This window comes from Panthera pardus, unplaced genomic scaffold (assembly GCF_024362965.1).
Source record: "Panthera pardus isolate Hobbes unplaced genomic scaffold, ASM2436296v1 HiC_scaffold_20, whole genome shotgun sequence".
Classification (NCBI taxonomy): domain Eukaryota; kingdom Metazoa; phylum Chordata; class Mammalia; order Carnivora; family Felidae; genus Panthera; species Panthera pardus.
The window spans coordinates 84,298,283-84,325,487 of record NW_026526766.1 but is presented as its reverse complement, the minus strand read 5'-3'; the positions used below and the strand labels follow the sequence as shown (position 1 = coordinate 84,325,487).

The following is a 27,205-nucleotide window of genomic DNA, read 5'->3' as shown; positions in this document are numbered from 1 at the left end:
GACAGAGTCAGACCCAGAGTCCCCTTCCCAGGCCGGATCCCAGAGAACCCCCACCGCCAGCTTCCCCCGCCAGACTCAGAGCCTGGCCCGGCACCCTCCTACCTGGGCGAGGAGGAAGGCCCCATGAGGTGGGGGGTCACTGGGGAGCAAGGTTCATTCACCACTCGATGTGGCTCCGGGGCTCTGCTCTCTCACCCCCACAAGCCTGGTGTGGGCAGGGTAGATAGGCCTCGTAGCCACTCCAAGCCTCGGTGTCCTGATCCTTAAAATGGCAATAGAATTCCCGATCCCTGGGGTTCTACAGAATTTAAGCACTCTCCCACGGGATGAGCTCAGGGCCAGCGCCCGGGGAGCCCCAGGAATGTGTAACTGCTGGGAGCACCATGATTATTGACGTGTCCTGGGCTCGGGTGTGTGGGATGGCCTCGTTTAAGAGTTTTGCCCTGCACTGGGTTCAAGTCCTTGACGTGCTACTTACCAGCCCATGACCTTGTCCTCTCTGGGCCTCAGTTTCCCCAATCCTAGGGCCCACTTCTCCCACAGCCCCTTCATGTCCAGCCACCCCACTCCCTCCCCTTTCTGTTAGGACATGAGTTCAATCTGGAAGTGACCTGGCAGCAAATGTCCCTTCCGATAACCCGCCCGGCCACAGACTCCAGAGGAAATGACACCCGCCCAGAGAAACATTTGCATCGGACACACCGGTTTTTTTCTTGATCCACCATTCAGAGGGAAAGTTGAATCCATATTTCTGTAAAGATCAGAGGCTAGAAGGTGAATTTTTGATAAATGCGGGGAGACAGGTCAGGCGGCACCCTGCTTTTTTCCTCTGGGGCCGGTGAGGGTGCAGAAGCAGCCGTGAGACAGGAAGTCTACGCAGAGAACTGAAAAGAGAGGGAGTGAGACAAAGGGATGAGCCCACCGGACCACCACGGAGATGCGGACAAGGGGAGCCAGGCAGGGCAGAACAGCCGCCTGCAAAGGGGTTTTCCAGGGGCTCCTGGGGGACAATGGGGGGCCACCGAGAGGGGCCAGGCTGCTCCATGCCCAGTGCCTGGCACAGCCGGTTCTCAGCAGGGAATTACTGAACCAACATGGGGTCCCTGCACCTAAATGCCAGGCTTTGTCCTGCTCATCGTCTCATGTAATCCAATACACCTGCGAGGGTGACATCATTACTCCCATTTCACAGATGAGGAAAGTGAGGCTCAGAGAGGCCCAGGGGGTCTGCGGTCACACAGCTAAGAAGCAAAGGAGCCAGGTGAGATCTGAGGTCCAGACGTCTGGCCTCACCCCCATCAAGGGCAGCCAGCTGAGGTTTCCTGGGGACCCCCCAGCACAATGAGGTGGGGGTGCCTAGTTTATCTGCCATCACAAAGCTCACCACACACATACTGTCCTACCCACGCCCTCCCACGTTCACAGACACGTGCACTGACACGCATGTCCCTTGGGCACAAGGTCCCTGACAGCCCCGCCCTCTGGCTCCTCTGGTCCCCTGCATCCTGCCAGGGCCTGAGGCCTGGGACCCAGCCTCAGATGGGCCTGGCCCTGCCTGCTTCCCTGGGCCAGGGCTGTGGGGCCCCAGCCCGGCCCATTCTGCTGGATCCTCTGGCCTGCTCTCTGGTGCCCTTGGGGAAACTTGGCGTCTCAGACTCCACCTACTCTGGGTCCACCGACCAGGTCACCTGCAAGGGTCTCGGCCTGGTCCCGCCCCGCTAGGCCCAAGCAGACTTCGCTTCCATCCTACCCTGGCGAGAAGTCTCCAGTCATGGCTGCCTGGCCTCAGTTTCCCCAGGGGGCCTCAGGTCAGTTCTCTTCAGAACAGGTTGGCTGGGAAGACCAGAGGTCAGCCCACCCAGATGTGGCTGGGGGTGGAGATGAGGCTTGGAGTCACTCTGGGCAGTGCAGCCGTGTGACTTTCTGCAAAGGCACCCGGTGGCAGGCATCAGGCGCAGAGAAGGCAGCCAGCCGGACGCATCCAGGCTCAGGGACCGGCCAGGCGGACGGAGATGGGAGAGCGGGTTGTGGCAGCAGGATTTGTTACAGCAGCAGTGGGAAACTCATGTCGATTCTGGGGCCCGGAAGTGGGGTCCTGCTACCATACAAATACCTGGGAAATGTGGAAGCGGCCTCGGAATTGAACAGGGGACGACAGCTGGAAAAAATTTGAGAAGCATGATAGAAAAAGCCTAGACTGCCTGGAACGGACTATTAGTAGAAATACGGATGCATATACGCCTTGCTGAGTATACGCGCACTGGGAGGTGGGGGGGGGGGCCCAGGGTGGGTGCAATGGCCCAGAGACAGACAGAATCTGGAGTTGGGACAAAGACTGGGGAGCGAATGGAGGTTCACGTGGGCACTGAAGCGTTACATGGCGATGGGGAAGCCAGAGGCAGATCACGGACAAGGGCCCGGAAAAAAAAAAAAAGAACACTAATGATTGACGGTGTTGATGGTGGAGGTAGAGGAGGAGGTGATTATAGTGGTGGCGGTGGTGACGATGTTGTCGAATGTTGTGGTGACCGCGGTGGTGGTGGGGATGGTGGTCAGGCACCTGCTGCAAAATGTGCCCAAGTCAGTGACCCACAAAAGTGAATGGTTCCATGGCAGCCAGAAGTTTATGTTCTTAGTATAGGGGCCTGGTCTCACCTCCCGGGGGAGTTAACACTTTCTTGGTATTTCTGGAACTACCCTGAACACCCACCCCCTCCCCAGGTCTGTGCTGGGGGATCAGGCCAAACAAAGAATGAAGCTAGGACCTCCCCAAGGGGAGGGAAAAGGGTTTGGGGCTCAGCTTAAGGCTGAGTGGAGCCGGAGGGAGAGGAGAGCTCTGGAGCCAGGAAGTGCTCCCGGGCTGTCCCGAGGGTCCCTGGGATGATGGGACCCTGAGTCATAGCCTTCAGAGGTGCTCATAGGGCCCCCGCAGCAGGCTCCGTAGTCAGGGGCACGGCGGCTCCAAGGGGAGGCACGTCCAGGGCCCCTGGTGCGTAATGGGATGACCGGATGACACAGGTGCAGGCTTGAGGAGGCACCAGGCCACATAGCAGGAGAGTCGTGGCATCCCCTGGCCAGACAGCCAGGATGTCCTGTGTCTACAATACAATGCCCACCTGGGACTCTGGGGAGGCAGGTGGGAGCCCCTGAATGATGGGGAGTCGATGTCCAGGCACCAGGCCCAGACCCCATTTAGTTTAGAGAAGTCAAGAAAAGGGATGGTTCTTGCAACCCAGGGTTGCAGGGAGTTTGTGCATGGCAAAGCTCCCATATTTCCTAAGCATACTCAGAGTATCAGGCTTGCACCTTTTCTCTGGAGACCCCGAGCGCCCCCCTGGAGGAAGGTGCTACGATTAGCCCACTTCACACATGAGGAAACCGAGGCCAGGAGAGGTGGACTGGCCTGACCGGGGGCACACTGGCATTTCGCCCATACCCACGCCCTTCCCATTTTGTTCAAGGGCTCTGAGTACACTGGGATCCGTAGACTCTGCTGAGGGTCAGCTGTGGCCATGACGCTTCCTCACTATGGGTCTTGGGCCGTATCGGTTTCCCCGGGGCTGCCGGGAGGCACGGCCATCTTGCAGGCTCAACACAACAGAAATTTGTTCTCTCCCAGCTCTGGAGCCTAGAACTCTAAAATCCAGGCGTGTGGTTTCACCTGGAGGCTCTGAGGGAGAATCTGTTCCATGCCTTTTTGCAGCTTCTGTTGGTCGCTGGAAATCCTTGGTGTCCCTGGGGGAGTAGAAACATCACTCCAGTCTCTGCCTCCGTCTTCATGTGGATTTCCGTGTGTGTGTGTGTGTGTGTGTGTGTGTGTGTGTTTTCTTATAAAGGTAAGGACACAAATCATATTGAACTTAATTGAACCCTAATATTGAACCCTAATCCAGTATCACCTCATCTTAACTCGATTGCACGAGCAAAGACCTTATCTCCTAAAAAGGTCACAGCGACAGTTTCTGGGGATTAAGACTCCACCCTATCTTTGGATATTTGGATAATTCAACCCATGACACGGGCCTCAGAGTTTCCATCTGATCCGTTAGAATGTTAGCCACACCCGGGCAGGGGGGCGGGGTTTATTTTGGTGTCTCCTGCACCTGCAGGGCTGGAAGAAATGCCCGGCACGCAGTAGGTGCTCCACAAATATCACCGAGGAAGCAGATACATCCCAAAGGTCCTTCCTGCTCCTAGGATAGGAATATGCCCACACTGCCCACTCAGAAACACGCAAGTCACAGGACACGCAGGGACGGGCACACGGCATCGCACACTCACGGGCTTCATAGGGAGCTCAAGAGGCTCACTTCTTACAGGGGCGAGATGCCAGGTGCTGTTGAGGATCAGAGCTCCATTCTGCTTTCACGACCCACCAGGGGCAGGGAGAGAATATTCTGGGAGTCCTTATTTGATCCTATATTCATCGCCGAATACTTCAAAACCCTAATTTTGTTATAATGTGCAAATTAAGCAACTGTTTCGAGTTGAGCAGGTGCCAGTGGGTCAGGCAGGCCGAGCTGGGGTGAGGAGAAGCCTGCTAGGGCACTGGGGATTCAGTGGGGGCTGAACGAGGCAGCCCAAGGACCCTGAACAGCAGTCAGCCCGTCTGTCCATCTGGACGAGACATGGGAGCAAAGCCTGCTCCTGTGGTTACAAATGTGTCCCCAAAGGAGGCACCTGGAGTGGGTGCCCCGGCTGCTCTGAATCAGGAGTGCTGATTAATGAGCAGCTACCTCGGGACGCCTGGGTGACTCAGTTGTTTGGGCATCTGACTTCGACTCAAGTTATGACCTCACTGCGTGTGAGTTCGTGCCCCGCGTTGGGCTCTGTGCTGACAGCTCACAGCTCTGGAGCCTGGGGTCTGCTTCAGAATCTGTCTCTGTCTCTCTGCTCCTCCCCCACTCAAGCTCTGTGTGACTGTCCGTCTCTCAAAAATAAATAACCATGAAAAAATTAAAATAAAGCAATGAAAAATGCAAGACCTTGGCTCAGCAGTGCATCTGGAAGATCCCATCTAGTCCTCACCTGGGGACCTACGGGGGACCATCTCCACTTTACAGATGCCCAGATTATGGTGTGGGACTCCAAAGGTCAAGCTCCTCCCATTCACCCCACTGCCACCGCCTGGCTGGGCACAGCCATCTCCAAACTTGGAGACAGGCAAATGCAGAGAATCACAACTTACCACAGCCGAAACCCATGAGCAGAAACCTCCGCGGTTTTTTAGATACGGCACCAAATCATTGATACACTGAACCTCATTAAATTTAAAAACTTTTGGGGCGCCTGGGTGGCTCAGTCGGTTAAGTGTCCAACTTAATGCCCATGTCATGATCTTACGGTTCACGAGTTCGAGCCCCACATCGGGCTCTATGCTGACAGCTCGGAGCCTGGAGCCTGCTTCAGATTCGGTGTCTCCCTCTCTCTCTGCCCCTCCCCTGCTCATACCCTCCCCCCCACCTCAAAAATAAATAAAACTTAAAAAAAATTTAAAAACTTTTGCTCTGCGAAACACACTGTCCAGAGAATGAAAAGACAAGCCACAGACTGGGAGAAAATAGTTGCAAAAGACACATCTGATAAAAGACTACTCTCCAAAATATACAGAAAACTCTTGGGGTGCCTGGCTGGCACAGTTGGTGGAGCGTGAGACTCTTGATCTCAGGGTTGTGAGTTTGAACCCCACATGGGGTGTAGAGACTGCTTAAAAATAAAATCTCTGTTTAAACAAAAAGAACTCTTATAATTCAACAATGAGGAAACGAACAACCTGACTTAAAAATGAGCAAAGGACCTAACAGACACCCCACCAAAGAAGATCTATGGATAGCAAAAAAGCCGAGGAAAAGATGTTTAACGTCATAGGTCATTCGGGAATTGCAAACTAAAACAATGAGATCCCCCCGCCCCCCACATTCTGCAGCGCCTGGAATAGATGCCCACACACATTCTCAGTGTGGGGGGTTATCTCCTGTGTTAGAACAGCCCAAATCCAGAACACTGACAACACCAAATGCTGGTGAGAATATGGGACAACAGGAACTCTCGTTCACGGTTGGCAGGGATGCAAAATATATAGCCATTTTGGAAGATGATCTGACAGTTTCTCATGAAACCAAACACATGCTTCTGTATGGCCCAGCAATCACACCCCTTGGTATTTTACCAAAGGAGTTGAAAACGTCCATCGACACCAAACCCTGCACGTAAATGTTTACAGGAGCTTTATTCATAGTCGCCAAAACTTGGAAGCACCCAAGATGTCCTCCGGTAGGTGAGTGGGTAAATAAACCCATTTTATTTGGTGGTCCAAACAAAATATGGGTGGTTCCTCCAGACAACGGAAGGTTATTCAGTGCTAAAAAGAAATGTGGTATCAGGCCATGAAAAGGCATGAAGGAATCTTAGTGCCTGTCACTGAGTGAAAGAAAGGAGCCAATCTGAAAAGGCGATATTCTGTATGATTCCAACCCGATGGCATCCTGCACAACCATGGGGCAGTAAAGCATCTGTGATTGCCAGGGATTACGGAAGGGAGAGGGATAAACAGGCAGAGCGCAGAGGATTTTTAGGGCAGTGACACTATTCTGTACCATACTACAATGGTGAATACATGTCACTACACATTTGTCCAAATCCATAGAAGGAACAACACCAAGAGCGTACCCTATTGTAAACTATGGACTCTGGGTGATAATGATATGCCAATGTGGTTTCATCCATTGCAACAAAAGAACCAATATGGTGCAAGGTGTTGATAGTGGGGGAGGTTGTGCATGTGTGGAGGAGAGGGGCTATATTATGGGGACTCTATATAGTTTCTGCTCAATTTTGCTATAAAAACTTCTCTAAAAATTACGTTTATTAATTTAAAAAGGGGGCACCTGGGTGGCTCTGTCAGTTGAGTGTCTGACTTCGGCTCAGGTCATGATCTCATGGTTCCTTGGTGTGAGCCCCACTTCGGGCTCAGCCCTGACAGCGTGGACCTTGCTTGGGATTCTCTCTCTCCCTCTCTCTCTCTCAAAATAAAGAAATAAACTTGAAAAAAAAAAAAAAGGACAGGAGGAGGAAGAAGGAAAGAAGGAAAGTAGGCAGGCTGGAAGGAAAGACGGGAGAGGGAGAAAGAGAAGGAGGGAAGAATTGAGTGGGGGAAAAAGGAAGAGAGGGATGGCTGATTTCACAGTCCCCGAGAGAGAGAGGACTTTGCTTCTCAGAGGGTGGCACCTCATCTGAATGGGACCCTTCGTTGCAAAAGTCCAGCCCCCTGGACACGGTTCAGATGGAGAAAGTATAGACAAAAAGAAATATGGAGTTTTAATTTGGAGGAAGCTGGTACAAGTAAGTGGGAGTCTGAACATGGTGACGGAGAAAATTATAAAAGCTTACGGAAAGATACCAAATGATTTCACTTGTATGTGGAATCTAACAAACAAACAAACGGAAATGGATTCATAAATACGCAGAAAAAACTAGTGTTTGCCAGAGCGGAAGGGGGTGGGGAGATGGGCAAAACAGGCGAAGGGGATTAAGAGGCACAAACTTCCAGTTATAAAATAAATAAGTCATGAGGATGCAAAGTAAAACATAAGGAATATAGCTAATAATAGCATAATAACTCTGCATGGTAACAGATGGTGACTGCACTTATTGTGGTGAACATTTTGTAATGTATATAAATGTTGAATCACTATGTGGTACACCTGAAATTAATGTAATACTGTATGTCAACTATACATCAATTTTAAAAATTAAAAAAAACTTTATTGAAAGGCATTCAAGAAGATCTAAACAAATGAAGATAGACATTTTGTTCATGGATTAAGACTCAATTTTTAAAATTTTTTTAAGGTTTACTTATTTTTGAGAGAGAGAGAGAGAGCACGAGCAGGGAAGGGGCAGAGAGAGAGGGAGACACCGAATCCGAAGCAGGCTCCAGGCCCTGAGCTGTCAGCCCAGAGCCCGACGTGGGGCTTGAACTCACAAACCGTGAGATCATGACCTGAGCCCAAGTCGGACGCTTAACCGACTGAGCCACCCAGGCGCCCCAAGACTCAATTTTAAATATATCAGTTCTCCTAATGTGATCCAAATCCAAATCCCAACAGAAATTTTTTTTTTTTATGACACTTGACAAGCCGATTCTAAAATTTATACAGAAATATAAAGGGCCATGCTTTGTCAGAATATTCCTGAAGAATGAGGTGAGAGAACTTGCTGTATCACATAGCAAGCCATGGTGGTCCTGACACAGAGACAGACACATAGTTTAGTAGCCATGTGAGCCCAGAAATAGAACTACACACACGTGGACACTTGATGCATGAGGGAGACGGCATTGCAGATCATCGGCGAAAAGATGAACTTCCCAACAAGTGGCACTGGGACAATTAGACCCCTACCTCACACCATACGCAGATAGCAGGGACCAAAAAGAAAATCACTTTGCTTAATTTTAATTAAAACTAACTATTGTACCGCTGTTCATTAAAACACCCTACAAAACAATAAGAACAAGGCAAACAACCCACAAATGGGTGAATGGCTTCAACAGGTGCTTCGGAGAAGAGAACACCCCATCAAGAAACACGTGAAAAAATGTTAAAGCCTACTAGTAACATCTGATGGAAATTCAAACTGAAATCACGTTGCCGTATCATCCTCTGACCACCAGGCTGGAAAGAGAAAACATAAAGTCTACATGTGGACAAGCACGTGAAAGAATAAATCAGCACGATCACTTTGGAAAACAATTTGGCCTTCCCTAGCGAAGTTTAAGAGGAGCATATACTCAATGCCGGCGATGTCAGCACTCTTCCCAGGGGGCCTTGGGGACGCTCCTGTGCCTCCCTTTCCCCCCGGGCCAGGCTAGGTGAGTTCATCTCCATGGTCCCTCTTGAGCCAGTGCTCTGGGGGAGAGCTGATCCTCCACCACTAAGGGCTCTTCCTTCTGTAAGAGGCTTGCCCAAGGCTCCCCCAAGTCCCCGCCTCCCCATGTACCTTGGGGCAACACCCAAGGTACCCACCCACTGGTCAATTTTGCAAACTTTCTAACCTCTTTAGGGAAGGTATGGATCTTAGACCTAGACCTGCTTAGACCTCTGCTTCCCCCTCTATAACATAGGGCAGCAAGGGCTCACGTTCCACAGGGTGTTTGAGAGGCTGCGGTGAGCTGAACTCAGCCGGGGCTGGGCAGGGAGTGAGCCGTCAGGAGGAGGGCTGGGACCTCTGTAGGCGGAAGCCACTCCCTGCCCTCACGATGCACCCTGCCAGAACTTCTGTCTTACCTGGACTTCCATTTCCTCCATCCAGGCTGTGCCTTTCTCTGAGCCTAATTCAAAGCATCTTTGCAGAAGCCCTTCCCTGTCTCCAGCCCATAAAGATCTCTCCCTTCCCTAAGCTTCCGATCTGTCGGCAGGTCAACAAATATTTCCCAGAAGCTCATCACCGAGAAGGCAACATTTCTGGTGTTGGAGAAACTGTGGGGAACTCAACAGCCCCAGCTTCTGATGGGAAGGTTGCTCAGGCAGTGGTGGTGTAGAGGGAGAAAGGCAGGGAGATGGCCCTGTAACCACCGCACGCTCAGCAACCAGAGCAGCGTCTGGCACTTAGTAGGTGCCCAATAAATAACGGTTGAATGTCAAACCCAACAACTGGGATACATTCGGACTGCAGGCACTCAAGCATCTAGGCTGGTGAACGTGGGTTTTGACGGACACACACAATCACACGCACGTATGACCACGAACATCGACACGCTAAACCCACCTGCACACACACACACACGGCCCCAACACATGGGCCTGCTCCAGCCAACAACCTAATGCACACAAATGCTGCCTCCCACACAAAGCTCATTTATTTTGATTTATGAATATTACAAAAATAAACCTGAGTGTCTTCTTGGGATTTTGTGATCCTGACACGGGTCTCCGCGATATTGCTTTTCGCTCCTGGTTACCTGAAATTAGCAGAGTAATTCGGAATCTGCATCTTTATTTAAAAGAAAAAACTGTAGATGCAGAATTATAAAAATTTAATATGCTCCCAGGAAAATGAAAAATGAGAGGTTGTGATCTCGTCTAACACTTTCAAATGTGTTTATTAATTCATGTTTTAAATCATAAGTTTCATTCGGTGAGAGCCATGCACAGCAATAAGCCCGTTTTAAAATATTAATGAATAAACAATATTTCTCTATTGAAATATAACATGCTTCTTTGAACAATGGACCACCAGTAATAAATCAAAACCAGGAGAAAATTGCATTTCATATTTAATACAAGTTGAACTCTGCCTTTTTATAAATGATATCTTTTTTGTTTAATTGGCGTCAGTTCAGATCTAGCAGATTGCTAATAAAATTCTGGATTTCCATATTTAATGATGCGTACACTTTCTGCTGAAATTTTACCAGGAAACAGGAATCAGCCTTTTATTATCTCCCGAGACGGTGAGAGGTGAGGCCTCAGTCCAGCCTTGAGGGCCGGGGGTGAGCAGGCTGGAGGGGGTGGGTGGAAGAGGCCGGGCCACTCGGTGGCTGATACCCCCTGACGAACGCTCTGCTGACCGGAACTAATCGTTCCAGCTGGAGGGGCCAGAGACGGGGGGCCCCTTCTGATCTGGGCGCTGTCTAACAATAACAGCCAAAAGGAGAGGACCCACCCACTCCATCCCAAGTGCCAGGCACAGCTCATTAATCTTTATGACGTCCTTATGAGGAAAGAAGGAAAGAAGTCTCCCCATTTTACAGGTGAGGAAACTGAGGCCACAGGGCGAGGCGGTGACACGCCCAAGGTCGCCCACAGCTGCTAAGTGGCAGAATCGCCTGACTCGGGTGCCCTGGGTTTTCATACTGCGACGCGTTGCCTTGAAGGAGGTGAAGGAACCCGGGTGTCAGAAGACGTGGGTTTTACAACGGTGAGTGAAGCGGGGCCCCGGCTGGAACGGGAGTGCAAATCACAGGACAGGATAAGTCTCGGGCCAACAGGAATAAGAGCAGCCGGCCGTGGCCCCTGCTGCTGCACCACCTTGCTTGATCCTCCTGACAATGCTGGGAGGCAGCAGCTCGACAGCTAAGGAAACTGAGGCACAGGAAGGTTACGTGACTTGCCCGAGGACGCACGGCCGGTGTGAGGCAGAGCCGGATTCAACCCCAGCTGCTTGCACTTGGAGCCCCCGTTCGCGGGAGCTAAGCCATGGGCCCACACTGAACCCCCGGGCATCCTCTTTTGTCTCTGTGGTGGGGCCGGTGCCCTCTTGGCTGTGAGGTGTGGCTCCTGGCAGTGCCCTTGGCGGGGAGCAGCTGGAAGCAGGCTCCACGCATATCGGCTGAGTCTGTGACAGCTGAGTTAGCAGGGCTGAGAGACGGTTGGGCTTATTGTCCGTGGGGTGGGTCCCCAGGCCCGGCGGGGAGGAATCGCAGGCCATTTGCTGGCCTCAAGTGCCTGTGGTCTCAGCAGCCTTCCTGAGGGTGTCCCTGGGGTCCCAGGCTGCTGGGGCCAGGAGCCAATGGCTCTCTGATGGGTGGCGGTGGTGGCACCTGTCTCCGCCTCTGCTCAGCCCCCAACTCGGGCTCACCAGCAGTGAGTGTCCCCAGCATGGGAAGAAAGAGCCACTTCGATAAGACAGCCAGGCACAGAGGGTGAAAAATATGGGTTTTGGCTTCAGACACACCCAGACTCCTGTTCTGGCTCCGTGTGTATTTGGCCAAGTGGCTTCGGTTTCCTTATCTGTAAAGTGGAGGTGATAATAGAACTCGCTCATGAGGCTGCTGTGAGGGTCTGGGGAGTGAGCCCGGGAAGGGAGAGAGCAAACATCGCCATGGCGTCTCTGACCATTCCGCTCGCCATGCCCCCCGGTCTCTGCACATGCCCTTCCCCTTGCCTGCTCCACCCGTCCCTGCGCACTGTCCTCCTAATCCTCTCTTCCTTGGGTCCCTGCCTGGACGTCCAATAGGGGGTGCAGAGCCTGGCTCTATAGGAGGACACAGAGGTCTGGGCTCAGCCTTAAAGGATGGGCATTCACCGGGGAGGCAGGGTACAGAACAATGTTCCAAGAAGAGAGAATGAGGAAACCGAGGCTCAAAAGGTAAAGGCTCTCATCTGAGGCCACACAACTGGCAGGGGGCAGAGCCGGGAATCAAGCCCATGCCTGGGGTGGAGTTGGAGATCCGCTCACATCGAATGGCCGCGTGGGCCGTGGACGAGGGGGCCAGGGGCTGGGCCTGAGCTGGACGGCGCCTGGGACCTGCAGTCACCCACGGGACACAGGCGGGACTCTGCCGGTCACAAAATACATGCAGGATGTGTGCCCCAGGCCCTGTGCTCAGCACTTCTCACTCATCATGACGGCTACCCTCCCGGGTCTGCTTGCCTCCATCAGTTATGGTGCCAGGCCCAGCCGAGCCCAACAAAGCACGTGGCTCTTCCTGTCCCTCATCCCCAACCCTGTGACCCAAAGACACAGCTAGGACCGCAGACGGTCTGGGACGTACATCTTGTACACACCACAGGACACACGTGCTCAGGTGGCACAGGCAACGGGGGCCTGGAGTGGGAGAGTCGCAAGCTCTGAGGGCTGGCGATAGAGGACTCACCTTGTCCCCCAGAAGGGCCTCACTCTGCAGGCTGGTGGCCCAAGCTCACAGGAGCCTGTCTCCACCCCGCTACGAGCGGCTGCTGCGAGGGGGCCCCAGGGGCCTTCTCAGGACGACCTCAGCTCTGTGGGAGATCCCGGACAGGTGGTGTTCACCTCTTGGCGTGTCAGATTCCCCATCACGTGGGGTTCTGTGGGCATCGAATAAGACACCGTACAGAAAGCACCTGGCCGAGGGCTGGTCCGCAGGAGATGCCCGAAACACTGTGGCGGTCAGCCCCGCAAAGGCCCCTTTCTCATGGCACCAACACACAGCTCACACTAAAACACCACTCCGCGTGGGAGACATCCGTGTCACTTTGTCCACACGGGGAGGGCACTACTCTGGAACACCGCCTCTCCCCCCCCCACCCCCCGCACTTGCGGCCAGGGAAGTTTGGGGTCACAGGGAATTTCTAACCTAGTTCGCAAGGCCCCACTGCTTGTGCACAGCCATGCACACGACTGATCCCTGCTCGAGCAGGTGGGCTGCAGAAACTCGTGAACACACACGTACTCGCGGAGCACACACGGGCCCCCGCGCATCTAACGAGACGCATGGACAGGCCCCTTCGCCTGTGACTGGGTGTTCTTTCCTCTGATCTTGTGAAGGGGCTGCGAGGTCCTCACTTCTCCACTCTTGGGGTTCAGAAGCCTGCCAACCTTTCCAATACCCTCACAAGCGCTTGCTATCTGAACGAGGACGGGGTCTGGGATCTTGGCTTCTCAAGGGCTGGGGCCTGATTTCATTCACCTCTAGGTCTGACCCCGAACCCACTGCTTGACCAAGAAAAGGAACTTGATGAAAAGCCCCGTGCCACCCAATCTGGGTGAAACCGGAGAGATTTAGAGCCCGTGCTGTGGCCCAGTTTCCTGACCTATGAGCGGAGGATGCTTCTGCAGAGAGGCGGGAAAGGCGGAAAACACGCACAGGCTCAACATCCGGCACGTAGAAAAGGAACCGGTATTTTTATTTAGGCTTCCTCCGACTAAAGCCTCAGACTCACGCATTTCCCTCAAGGGTGGCGCGCCAGCCTGTGCCTCTCCAGGAAACTCTGGGATATGTCTCTCTCAACAGACTGGCCTGAGGTAAAAAGCTGGGAGGCTTCTCGGGCAGGGTGTGTGTCTGGATATTAAAGAAGAGGTATTTGTGTGCACGCGTGCGTCAGGTTTCCACGGGATATTCTTGCAAAACCACATAGCATAGAGGTTGTTTTTATGTTCCAAGATAAGAAAGGCTGACCCATAAGCTAATCGAATCATGCAAATAACTACTTAGCCATGGGAGAGATTCCGACAGGCAGGCTGAGAGGCCACGTGAGGGAGGACAGCTTTGGAGGGCGATCTGTTTTATAAAGTTTACTCTCACAGAATAACCGCCTCAAGATTAATGGGAACGGTGGCCCTAGACCTTGTGTTGCCTGGCTCTGGCAACTGAAACAGCAAAAGTTGTATTTATCATAGACAATTTGCCGCGACTGATTAACATTAATCTGATTTCCTGTGAGTCAATTTCCTTGAGATATAGTAAACAGCCCAATTACCTGCTCCCCACTTCTTTTATTGCAAAGATTTAGATCTGAGCGACAGATGGGTATGTAAACATACGCAATTCCAATTCTAAGAAAACAAAAATAATGTGTAGTCTAATGAAGGGATTTCTCGTGGATCTAACATTTTACACATTTAGAGTTCTAAATTTTTTTTTTTAACGTTTTTATTTATTTTTGAGACAGAGAGAGAGCGTGAACAGGGGAGGGGCAGAGAGAGAGGGAGACACAGAATCTGAAACAGGCTCCAGGCTCTGAGCTGTCAGCACAGAGCCCGACGCAGGGCTCGAACTCACGGACCGTGAGATCATGACCTGAGCCGAAGTCGGACGCTTAACCGACCGAGCCACCCAGGCGCCCCCACATTTAGAGTTCTAAAGGGTGCGTTAAGACAGGTTGTGGGCTTTTGGGGGTTTTTTTTCAATGGCAATCCAAGGCTCACTCTTTTCAGACAAACTGTTGTTTGTTCTTGGCTGGTATCTCACAGAAGCTACGAAAATAAGTGGTGAAGGTGACCAGACTGTTTTTTTTTTTTGTTTTTTAATTCTAAAGAAAGGAGGCTACTGGGTAGCTCAGTTGACTGAGCATCGGACTCTTAATTTCGGCTCAGGTCACTCACAATCCCAGGTTTGTGGGATCGAGCCCTGTGTGGGGCTCCGTGCTGAGCATGGAGCCTGCTTGGGATTCTCTCTTTCTCTCTCTCTCCCCGCTGCCCCGACCGCCCACCCCTTCCCCCACCTTGCACTGTCTCTGTCTCTAAAAAAAAAAAAACAAACAACAAAAACTACAGAAATGGTCTTTCCATCTAACAAGTGCCAGGGGCATCACTAGGTCAGGGGAGTGTGAGCTCCAAGGGCAGAAGAGACCTGGGTGCAAAGTGCAGACCTTGTTGTCCCAGTGACAACAAGTTGTCCCAGTGCAAAGTGACCTTGTGGCACTGGCTTAACTTTCATGAGCTGTGCTTTCCTAATCTCTGCCAGTGGGGACAATACCTTCCTTCGGGTGCTCTTAGAACACAGGGATCTAGGAGGATGCATAGGGACGGTCCAGGAGCTAGCCAGGAGCCCGCACCGAGAGAGAGCAGTCAGTCGGCAGGGGCTGTTCCTCCAGTCCCTGCTTCACGGTCATTTCAAAGTCCCTCTGTGTAGGGCCACACATTTCCCAGCCCCCGCCTGCCTCCGGGCAGGCTTTCTGCTTTGCTGGCCCTGGCCGGCTCACGTGGTGGAGTCAGAAACGGCACCATTTAATCATGAAAGCAAAAAGTTTATTCATGTTTGAAACTACATATAGCTACCACGAGGAAGACTTTTCAATCCAGGGTGTAATCCAGTTAGAAAGGAACACGAAACATTTTTAATACATTAGAATCACCGCCACAAATTATTTTCATGACTCAATCAGTTTCAGAATCGCATACAATACAAAAAGAGAGAAAGGAGAGGGAGGGGCCCCATTACACAGGGTGAAATATACAGTACTGAATACTGAAATCTGAATGCATCACAATTAGCCGCCTTTTTTTTTTTCTTTTTTCTTTTGCATGGATTAGTAACAAGATGAAGAACATTCAAAATGCTTTCTCGGTATTTACAACGGTTTTACTGATCCTGTGTTAATTGAAGACCCGATGTTTCCACTCTTGGTTTTTTAAAAGTTGCAAATGCAACCCTGATTTTTCTTTTAAAAGATTACAATGTACATTACATTTCGTGAAGGGAAACAAAGAGTTAATTACAAGATGCAAAAAGGTAAGAAAGAGACGAACTACAGCGTGAGTATTGTTCAGAGGTAGTAAGTGAGCACACTCTAAGCTACAGAACATGTGGAAATTCTATTGGTTTGTATGAGTTCGCATGAGGTAATAAAGCTGTGTTTTGATTGGTGAGATGTATAAATACTCTTTTGCTACACTATATACAACACTCCAGAGAGCAGGGCCTTTGTGGATGCCCAGAGGACGTAGCAAACCTTGACAAGCCTGTGCAGCACCCAGTGCACGCCGTACAGCCCCAGACGGATCTCGTGTTCACCTCTATCAGCAGCAAGGATCTTCATCTCTCAGAACAATCTGGATCCAGAATTTAATTACCGAGCAGACTCTGGGCACTGGTGCTTCCAGAGAGAGAAAAGATGCTACCAGTCTCTGATCTAATTATAACGTAAGAGATCGAAACGCAAACGTGACAAGGAAGATTCTTAAACAAACCATCGTTAACAGAGATAGCCAAACAGCTCCTTTATTCCAACCCCATTAGCGATATGAAAGAAAGACAATCAAAGTCCGCGATGGAAAAATGCAAGAAATTCAATTTAGGTGAGGTGAATCTTTGCATCTGCTCTAACGATTGAGGTTTAGCATATATTGTACTTTTTACCCTTAAGGCCAAGTAATTGGCAACTGTGAAACCATTAATGTAAAATATTGATAATAAATTATGATAAAATAGCTACAGGACTGTCAACAATGTTAAATCTTGGCCTAATTGGATAAAGTGCTTTTTTAACATTGTGTGTTTTTAAGTATAAATACAAATGATTATGATTCCTTTAAAAAACTGATTTACCAAGTTCTCTAATAAGACAAGGTTTTACAGTAAAGCTGTAGATGGTGGGCTACAAAACGCTTTCCTTTTCCTCCTATTGCTCTGAATGCACTTAGCAAGGCATGTCAGCTCAGGGAAAAGTGTTGCCAGAGATTAGTTAGAGGTATCAGAGTGCACACTTCCCGGGCCTTCTGTAGGGGAAGTCACAGAAGATGGAGTTGTTGCGTCCTGCCAGCCTCCATTAGCCTGAAAGGAGAAACACAGTTCAACGGGTGCACGTCTACATATTAATTCTACTCCCCGATTTAAAATACCCAGATGACAACATGAGAGCAAAGATACATTAGCGAAATGTATTTTCTAAACCCACTTTGGCAGGAGTTTGAAGCATGTGTTAAAGTGGGATTAAATGCATGTAAAACAAATCCATCCCACCAAGTAAAGACTTGGCCATAAATCAGCGCGCTGAAGGAGGGCCTCGGCTAGTCTCAGGCTGGCATGCGGCTCGGCCTTTGATTTGCTGTAAAAAGAAAGTGACTCGGAAAGAAACCTTTTCAGAAGGGAGCGGTGGAGAGGCTGAGTGCAATGCCTCGGCAAGACCTCCGGCTCCGTGAGGTGTAAACTTCAGCCCAGCCTGGTCCTCGTTTCCATAGAGAAGTGGCCCGCCCTCGTTCCATACCCGCTCGACAGCCAGCTACTGTAACCCTGGGAAAATGAAGGCCAGAATTTCCTTCCAAATGGGATCTTCCGGAATGAAAATGCATGAACTGTGGAGGAGCACACTATTCAAATCTGTATTCCAATTATCTCTAACTGGGGCTCCTATTTGGGATGTTGCTACTGCTTTTCACACGCCGCTGGCCCTTCCTGCCTCGACCTGCATCGGCAATAACAGTACTCAGAAACAAATTTGCCTTGTGTCTTGGCCTATAGAGGCAATTGCTGAAATCAACGTCTGATCAGATTTCTGCTGTGGCAGACAGCTTGTCGCTACATATTTTTATGTCAGTCAAGAAGAGGGAGGTGCTGGGCTTGCGACTTGGGGAACACTGAGTGGAAGTGACGGGGCGGGCCTTTCCGGAGAGAGGGCGAGGGTGAGCTGGCTGACACCCAGCGCCTGCGGCTCAGACCAGCCTCGCGCTCCGCTGCCCGCAGGCCCGGGCCTCCCGCGCCAGTGTCACTGTGGGTCATGAGGTCCCCCTGCCTCCTTCACATCCGTCCGCAACTTCTGCGAGTCCATCTACAATGTCTTCTTTGAGGCCTGTGCCACCAGGCTACCGAGAACTCCGTCTAGAGCCTCCGCGCAGCCTGGGTCCGGCTGCTAGACGAGCTCTGTGCCGGCCGCTTTCCCTTCTCCCACGGCCGCTGTTCTTAGCGCCCTGTCTTTTGACCGACTGCATAGTTCTGCACATAAAGTCCCTTTCCTCCCTCCAGGACCAAGAGAAAGAGAGTGGGGTGGGGGGGGGGGGGGGGAAGGGACCAAACAACCCCACAGAGATGACCAGAGCCGAAGGGACAAGGATCTTCCAGGCTTGAGGCAGATCAAATTCTGGAAGAAGAAAGGAAGACAACTCCGGAGGAAGAAGACAATGCTACGGCGAAGGATTTTCAGAGCGTCCGGCGTGCAGTTGGGCAGTGACGTGCTCGTGTGCGTTTGTGGGCCTCTGAGAAACCCTCTCTACCTGAACGGTGAGCTGTTTTTACCCCTCAGGTATGAAAATCTACTTAGAAGAAGAAAAACTCGTACACAGATACAAGTCTAAAGATATTCCATCTGAAGTAAACATCATTCCTCCTTTATCCACATTTATAAACAACAAATGTACAATATTTTTACCCAGCGTGGCAGCTGGAGGAGAGGTTGTCAGCAAGCATTCTTTTTTTCAAAATAAATTAATCCTTACTCTGGTGGTTTGAGATTATGCACTGTATTATACAACAGCGCCTTATCAAGCCTCATCAGTGAAGATGGAATTCATGTCTGTAAAATGCTGCAGGCAATCACGGTTTCATATTTTATCATGTTGATAAGGATATCGCACATTCTCTGAAGCATTTCAAAACACTTAAATGAAAAAGGAGAAATGCAACTAAAAGGCTTTTTATATGGTTTGTTGTGGGTTATTATGAGTTATTTATAAACCCAAAAAGAAAGATTTGACATTTCAAATGTAAAAGATTTGAGTATTTAATGGTCCTTTCTTCCCTTTACAATTGAACATCCTCAATCACTTTTGCAATCATTAATATTTACTCTCTCCTAGCAAGCCAAGGCCCTAGAAAGGGAGAAATTTGTCCACTTTCCTCCTGATTCTACCACCACGCTCTGGGCAGTTCGCTTCCTCCCTGAGCCTAGAATCCCAGATTCCCTCCACCACTCTTCTCCCCAGCTCTACCCTGATGGCCTAATCCTCCCCTCCCCAGGCTCCCTTTCCGGAGCTGAGGCGTTTTGCCCTGTTCCATCCATGTCAGCGGGGGGTAAAAGTAAAGTTTTGGTGAATTGGTTACAAAAGTTAAAATTGTTCCCTCCATAATTAAAAAAATGTTTTTGAGAGGCTGAAAAGTGCTGAACACGTGTTGCATTCCACCTTGACAATGCAGCCAACTCACTCTGCAGAATGGAATTCTTTGTTTAGCTTGGGATGTTGATCTGTCTGGGGCCCTCCAAGGCTGTTCCCTTCACTTGAGATGTGTTTGGGAATGTTTCCTACTGCTTGATTCTAAGATAGATAAATGACCCGTTTTATCCATTTCCCTGGGACACAGCACAGCCAGTAGGAGACGGCGTCTTAATGGGCTGATGCTTGAGTCCCTATTGATGACAGAATGCCGGCCACTCCTGGGTACCTGTGAGGACTTCTTTTCTTTATTTTCATAAAAATTTTTTTCACGCTTGTTCATTTTTGAGAGAGAGAGACAACAGAGCGTGAGCGGGGGAGGGGGAGAGAGAGAGTGAGACACAGAATCTGAAACGGGCTCCAGGCTCTGAGCCGTCAGCCCAGACGCGGGGCTCAAACTCACAAACCGCAAGATCGTGACCTGAGCCGAAGCCGGACGCTCAACCGACTGAGCCACCCGGGCACCCCATCTGTGAGGACTTCTAAGGGCATCTGGGTGACATCAAGTGTTTCGGTTCATAAAACAAAGTGCGGTAAAAACGCCGCCTTCCCCACCTGCCAACAAGGTGAGAGGCCAAGTCAAATGGCCATTAATTTATTTATCAGTCACTGTTTACCTGACGCTGTTCCTACAGCTCTTCGAATCTGGTTTCCCAGAGTACTCACATTTAGGTTATGTGGACTGTACAGTGAGTTTCCTCCAAGGCCATCACTGTAGCCTCCCGTCTGATTGATAACATGACGGAGGGTATCCACCTAGAAGTGAGACGAAACAGAATTCATCATCCCAAATCTATTAAAACATCATCATTTACAAAAGGAAACAATTTGAATTCTGTGTGCCACAAGGGTTTAGCATCTTCAGTGAGAGACAAATTGATCAATCAAATGTGACTGGCAGAATTTCAACAATTCTTTGCATATTTAAACTCACACATCTTTGTTTTTCATGCCAGCCAAACAAGAACATCTTCGTAGCAATGCACACTTGCCACCTACGTCAACGAAACGTGTGTGGCTGTGGGTGAACACTACTTATAAATATGTACACGGGATCTCTCCCTCTCACACACACGTACGCACACACCTACACGCATAAACACAAGTGGTTGTTCTCAGTTAAGAGGACGAGAAAAGAGTTGAACCTGGAATATACTTTAAGCACTCAGGTTTTTTTGATTCTGACTTTTAAAAATCCGGAAAGGAAACACACGCACATGTTCTCGAACCATACGCACCCACTGGCACACACAATTTTTGTTTTGTTTTGTTACAAAAGTAAGATGCACCCAACCCTGTCCATGAGCTCAAGCCAGAGCCGAATGCATTCACAAAGTTCATCAGGTTTGAATCTTCCAAAGTCACTGTTCACTTGAATTCTCATTAAATTAAACGGTGGGGCAGATGGGTCATGTTTGGAAGCACCCAGCACAGGGTCTGCACGGAGGTGCAGACCACTTCCATGGGGTAAGAGCATGGAGTTTTGAGCCCAAACCCTACCCTGCTAGAAAGGCCCCAGTTGGGGCATTTCTCCTACCTGTGATTGCACATTGGCTCCGACTTGGGACCCTTGGTAAGAATCCCCATTCAGACTCTGCATGTTCATGAACATGTCCCCAGAATTTGGGAGGTTAAAAGAACCAGAAGAACCTGGAAAGGAAAGAGTTAAGTAGCTGAATAACAGAGAGCTACACACATAATCCTCAAAGACCTAGAGGCAGGGAAAGGAGAAAAGGTGCAGAAGGGAAAGGTCGTGTACAACATAAAGCATTTCCAGATCTAAGAAGATGGAGAATAACTCCAGAGAGTTAGGTCCTGGGATTCATTTTGCAGCTAGGAAAGTCTTACCAGTGGGGAAGCCCAAATAGGAAACAAAGAGGAAATCAAAGTAAACAGAAAAACACCCAGCAGCTGGTCTGGAACCACCCCCTTGTTTTCATTTATCTCTAGGACTTGGTCATTAAATGAGCCCTTTGTCATCACGAACTGTCATGGCAATTAGAGAATAAAGGTTTTTCTGAAGCTCTTTCTTAGCCATGCCTTCTACCTAACTTTCATCTGTTTATGTTTCATTAAAAAGAGCTGGAGTGGGGGAGGTTGGGGCAAGAAAGGGGATAGGAGAGAGGGCAGGGGAAAGACAACAAAACAAATAAACAAAAATCCCTCACTTTCTGAACTTTTAAACATATATTAAAAAGATCTGCTTAGAAAAGCCCTTGAATCGCATCTCGAGTCCATCTCCTGCACTAGCTACACACCTTTCACTGTTACTCAAGTGCCTTGTAATTTTTAGATGTTTCTAACTCCATCACAAATGTCGCATAAAATGTAGCCAAAATGCACCATGATACTGCAGATATGCATCCATGTATCAAGTACTATACCCCTCACAGCTAACTACCTACCAAGTCGGCACAGGGGCTAAAGAAATGCTAAGAAGGACAGCAGACTGTAGTCTGCAGCTAGATTCAGTAGAAAGCACTGCTCTACTCCCAACATTCTAGCTTCATTATGCACGGCAACAGATAAACTTCCCACTCGGGCTATTCCATTCATTCTCTGACAGACCACTGGGAACCTTAAAATGATACATGGGACGATACAGTTAAAATAATTATTAGCGATAGCGCTTTGCATAGTTGCTGAATTCAAAACCACTATTAAGTGTAAAGGTTCCAGAATCTACCAGTAGCGAGTGGCACTCGTTATGAACAGTGGGTTTACAGACTCTGGCCATCCACTCGTTCACCCCTCCCAAGAATAAGCCCTGGTTTTAATATAAACCTTCCATTATAAATTCACTGTGTCCTCAGTCTGGCTCTTGTTTCCTGGCCTGTGGGACAGGGTTTTGTGGCATAAGGCCGCCTGAGCCGAGTCGGGAGCGAGCACCCAGTACGCACCAGAATTTGGCGTGGTGGGCGAATTGGTCTGGTTGTTCTGCACAGCTGCGGCTACTGCGTGTGCGGCGGTCACGGCTGTCTTTGCGGCATAGAGGTTGGCTTCTTCCTGAAACTTGCCGATATTCTTCTTGTACCTGATTCGTTTGTTGCCAAACCAGTTGGATACCTGCAAATTGCAAGGACACGAGTGAAGGGGAAGAGAGGTCAAAGGTGGGGGGGAAGGAGTCAAATTTCCAGGAATAACTGTCGGATACCAAGGGGATGCCTCGGGAGACACTCAATTCCTAGCGTGTAATTAATCGCCTCCTGTGGCTAATGCATCATGGTTCTAGGGGCTTGGTTTCTCTTTTCGCAAACTCTCGGAAAGATACCCCTTCTTGGGAGTTAGCTGCAGTAACGCTAAAAAGGATGGGAGCGCTGTTCACTGAAAGGATTCAGTGGGTATACACCAGTTAGTGTATGAACGATCAGTACCCCCAAAGTAGCTGAAAAAATGAAAGGCAACATTTGTTAAGCTAGGTAAGTAATAAATACTTGTGAAGGAATGACTTATTCTTTTTGGCTCTGGAACGATTTTGGCAGTTGGACAGTAGAATCATGTTTGGTCTGCTGAAAAGAGTAACATCAATTAATAATGGATGAAAAATCCCTTTGTCTCCAGTCTTAGAAGGCACTGTGTATCTGCCAAGATGGCTGCTCAGGCACTGCCAGTTAACACAGGAGAAGGTCACAACTTGAAAATTCAAGTAATTCCAATAAGGTCAAATGCAAATATGGGGGAGCGGCGCTGATTTCATCAGGTGGAATATACTTCTTTCTTTGGCAAACTACTTATGATGTCAGCCCGTGCAAGTGGAAGAGATTTCCAAAGACGAACTTGGCAACAGGAAGATTTCATCACATTTCACTGACAGCAAAACTTTGGCCCGAGACTCATCGCTCATAGATACGTGACGTGTTCAGGCACCTGTAGCTGAGCTATGTAAAGAAACTAAAACCCACACAGCAGTTTATAAAAAGGTACCCACCTGCTATATAAAAGGCTCTGACCTCCCTTTTGTTAAAGTAACAGTTTAAAAATACTCTTCGTTAACTTCTTAATAATCTGTCAAAGGGGCATGTTGCTGTAGTATCAGGCTGGGTGGGTCACTGTTTTATTCTGAACAGCTATTCAGGGGCCCTGAGGAAAAATAAGGAGCGGCAAGAGTCCTCCAACCCAATTTACACCAGTGGGCATGCTTACTGACCGTCTCTGCCAAGTCTTTAATTGCTTTGGAAATAGAACTCTCATTCTTCAACCTGTGGCACTCATCCTTCCAGAAGAAGCCAGAGAACTCTGGCAAGGAAGCCACGGGAGGAAGACAACGCTGGCCTTGCTGCTGCCCACATGCTGTCACATACTGGGGAATCACTGTGTGCACATATACAAAGGCAGGCGCACTTACTGAGGACCCATGCGGCAACTGTGAGCATAGGTTCAGCAGACAGAAACAAGCCAAAACTCACCGGGAAGTAAATACGTGACAGATCGGGACTTCCTAGCTGTTTCTGTTCCACTATTATCCCTCCCATGCCTTAAGGACTATAGGTATCCCTTCCTTCCTTCAGAGCAAATAGTACTAGTTGTAACTGTCATTCAATGACTCTCTCCTATGTGCCAAGCATTACGCAGAGCCCTCTGAATACATTTTCTCATTCAATCTTAATAATCTCAGGGCTAGGAGGCCAACTGAGGTGGCTACACAGGCATAACACATGCCCCAAATCCAATGGCCTTTTCTCTTTCCTTGTTTGCTCTTTCAGCAGTATCTGACACGCCAGGTGTGTGTGTGTGTGTGTGTGTGTGTGTGTGTGTGTGTGTGTGTCTTCCCTAAAACTCAGTTCTTGGCCCTCTTCTCTCTTCTCCTTGAGCTATCTTATCCATATTAATGATTTCAATCACTGTCTCTGTGTGATGACTCCCAGATTTCCATCTCTATCCCTAACTTCTATAAAGAATTTCAGTTCTTGATATTTTAAGGACATTTACATATAAAATGTTCTGCCACAGCCTCCAGCTCAAAAGGTCTAAAATGGAATTCATGTGTTTTCTTTTTTCTTCTCTGTTTTCTCTGTTTTCCTTCTCTGTTTTCCTTTTGTGTTCAGGGCATCTCCATCTCTTGAAATGTGGTACTTCCTACCTTACAAAGTCCCTGACTCCACCACTGGACGATTCTAATGAATATACAGTTCTGTATTCGGAACCAAGATCTGGTTCCCTCTTGCTTCCAATCACTGGCCTTAAATGGTCCAACACCCAGACGGTCACAATATTAAGGTTCTCAAACAGCCCTGAGCGACTGAACCCCACTAGGTCACCGGCCTTCTCTGCCCTCCCTTCCTTGAGCTCCGAGTGCTTGCAGCAGGAACACATGATCATTGCGTAGGATGTGGTGGTGGGAGGAAGAGCCAGGGGAGTGCACAGGTGAGAAGGCAGCGGAGGCCTGGGCCAGGTAGAGCAGTAGTTATCCAGAGGGCAGCTATCATGGGGGAGGAACTGGCAGAATTTGCCCACGGGCCAGCTGTAGAGGTCAAGGGGAGAGGAAGAAGCCAGAGATGATGTCAATGTGGGGCCCAGGCCTCCAGGAACATGGAGACAGATGCTCTGGGAAGGATTCCTGCACCAGAAGTCAGCCTCAGTGACTATTAGGACCCATTCCCATTATATGACTCTAAAAACAAAAGTTCTGACTCAAGATTGAAAAGCAGCATAAAGGGATCCGCTCTGATTATGCCGGTCAAAGGAAGTCCTCTTAGACCCTACCTCATGTTTCACAAGCACATTCTCAGCTCAGGAGGCAGACCTACAGAGCTGGTTTGCAAAAAGCTCCTTCAACATATAATATCACACTAGTTTATCTGAATAAGACTGGCAGGCCTTCGAAAGAGTTAAATATTGAATGTTATCTATCTATGGTGCAAAGGGAGATAGTCCTGGTTGAGAGGGAATTCGGCATTTCTTAAGTATAATTAATGAAAATTCCCCAACTCTGAATTTAGCAACAAAGGCCCATCTTAGAATTCTCCTCTTCTAAACAATTCTCTGCTGGATTCCGTACTTTGTAGTTAATATTACCTTGACAATCAGAGAAGCTATAATACATTAATGAAACCTAGCCTGGAAAATCAGATTACAGCTTTATTAACAGTTTCATAATTGAGGAATCTGGGTACCACTGAAGGTCTCATCTCTAGCTATGCAAGAATCCTGTGTTTATGCATACCCCTGGACCAATCAAACAACAGTCATCACTAATAAAGGTTTATTTAATTCTCACAGTAAAATTTTAATATCACCAGCAGCCTGGGGAAGCTTTAGCAAGTGGATTTGCTTGACATCAGATCGTTTCTATTCTGCTAGTCCCAATACTTCTTAATCTTTAATATCAAGGCAATTAAAATTAATGGCCACTCATCCGAAGCTACTGTGGGCAGTGTTGCCTTGACATCAATTGTTTGATGGGATTACCTAGAGGTTAAACTAACAAGCAAGGTTTAATTGGAAGCAATGAAAGAAGCAGTGATCATACGTTATGTTTAACCTGCATAACCACATCTAAATGAATATCTAAAAATGTTAAACTATTTCTCAAATTAAAATATGCACGTCACATTCTGATATCACAGATTTGGGTATTGCAGCAAGCAGCTATTAAGACCATACTGCTGCAACTAAGATCAGTTTAATTAATGCAGAAATCGACACCTAAGTTCAGGAATTTCTTTCACCTTTTAAAAACCAATGGATACAATTAGTTGCAAAAGAATCTCCACCCTCACCCTGTAAGAAGCACTAAAAGCTACAGATCACATGTGTCCTTTCTACACGGTGCTCACAGTGGAGCCAGGCTATACTCACGGGACGCTAAGTGGAGCCGGGCTCCGTCTCGGAACTGGAATGGTCTGTACGTTGGCCCCAGAATAGAAACACAGGCAGGAAACTGGTGGAGAGAAAGGGAATGCACTGTCCCGTACTTCTCTTTTGAGCCATGTATCAAGGATTCATGACTCTGCACTGTGCAGAGGGCGAAGGGCCAGGCAAGATTTTAAGATCAATTAAAAATGAGAATTAAAAAAGAGAGAGAGAATAAACATACAAGTACTTTCCTCCTTCTGTTCACGTTCATTGCTTTCAGCTCCCAGGCCATGAGTCTCTGGCAATTGGGGAAGTGAAAGTGAACATTCTGCAGGCTGCTGGTTTTCAGGAGTCCTTCTGCAAGGCCAAGACATGGCCAGAAAAGCTTCTGGTCTCGCCCATTTACTAGCCATGTGTTCGCCTAACTCCACCCAGCAGCAGACTGCCAATCGCTTTTAACAAGTCAAATGTTTTTATATGTGGAATCTAAAAAAAAGACAAACTCATAGAATAGTTGGGTATACTAATGATTTGGCCCATGGTAATTAGCTGAAGACTGTTAGTTAGCAATGGCTATCACCCATGTGTCGCCAGTGAAGGAACAAGAGATCCAGACTAGACAAATTGCCCAAAACCACACAGCAAAGTGTGACAGATCCAGATCCAGATATCAACACCATTTTTCCCCAATTGATTTTTCCCCATCAATTTTTTCCATATCAATTGAGATATTTACTGAGTATCTCTTATGGTCAATACTAGCCTACGTGTCATGAGGAGATAAAAGAATAAATAAACATGTACCTGTACCTGCCTAGAATTTGCAATCTGATTATAAAACAATGCTAGACACACAAAACAATTAGCAAAAACTGCAGGATGGTGATGATCAGACACCCAGGGTAACAGTACAGATTCTAAGTGCAGCAGGGATCTGAGGAAGAGAAGTCCCAGCAGGTCTGGGAAATCAGAGACTTCCGAGGTAAGGTAGAACCTGAACTGGACCTCAGCCTCAGTCCCACTCAAGAGCATTTTTACTGAGACTCCTATTTCAGAGGAGCAA

At 48.8% G+C, this 27,205-nt stretch overlaps 1 protein-coding gene across 3 annotated transcripts in view; it reads right to left on the bottom strand.

Annotated features, from left to right (window-relative positions):
• Positions 1-15,428: 15,428 nt before the first annotated feature.
• PBX3 (PBX homeobox 3) overlaps positions 15,429-27,205 on the bottom strand; it is a 219,033-nt gene continuing 207,256 nt past the window's right edge. For 2 of the 3 annotated variants that reach the window (XM_019421138.2, XM_019421140.2), the window contains exons 6-9: positions 22,248-22,413; positions 20,885-20,997; positions 20,014-20,103; positions 15,429-16,975 (exon numbers count right to left, since the gene is read on the bottom strand). In XM_019421138.2, coding sequence (XP_019276683.1) covers positions 16,883-16,975; positions 20,014-20,103; positions 20,885-20,997; positions 22,248-22,413 — 462 coding nt within the window. In that variant the 3' untranslated portion in view covers positions 15,429-16,882. The remainder of the gene's footprint in view (positions 16,976-20,013; positions 20,104-20,884; positions 20,998-22,247; positions 22,414-27,205) is intronic. The other variant, XM_019421141.2, reaches the window with a different exon arrangement.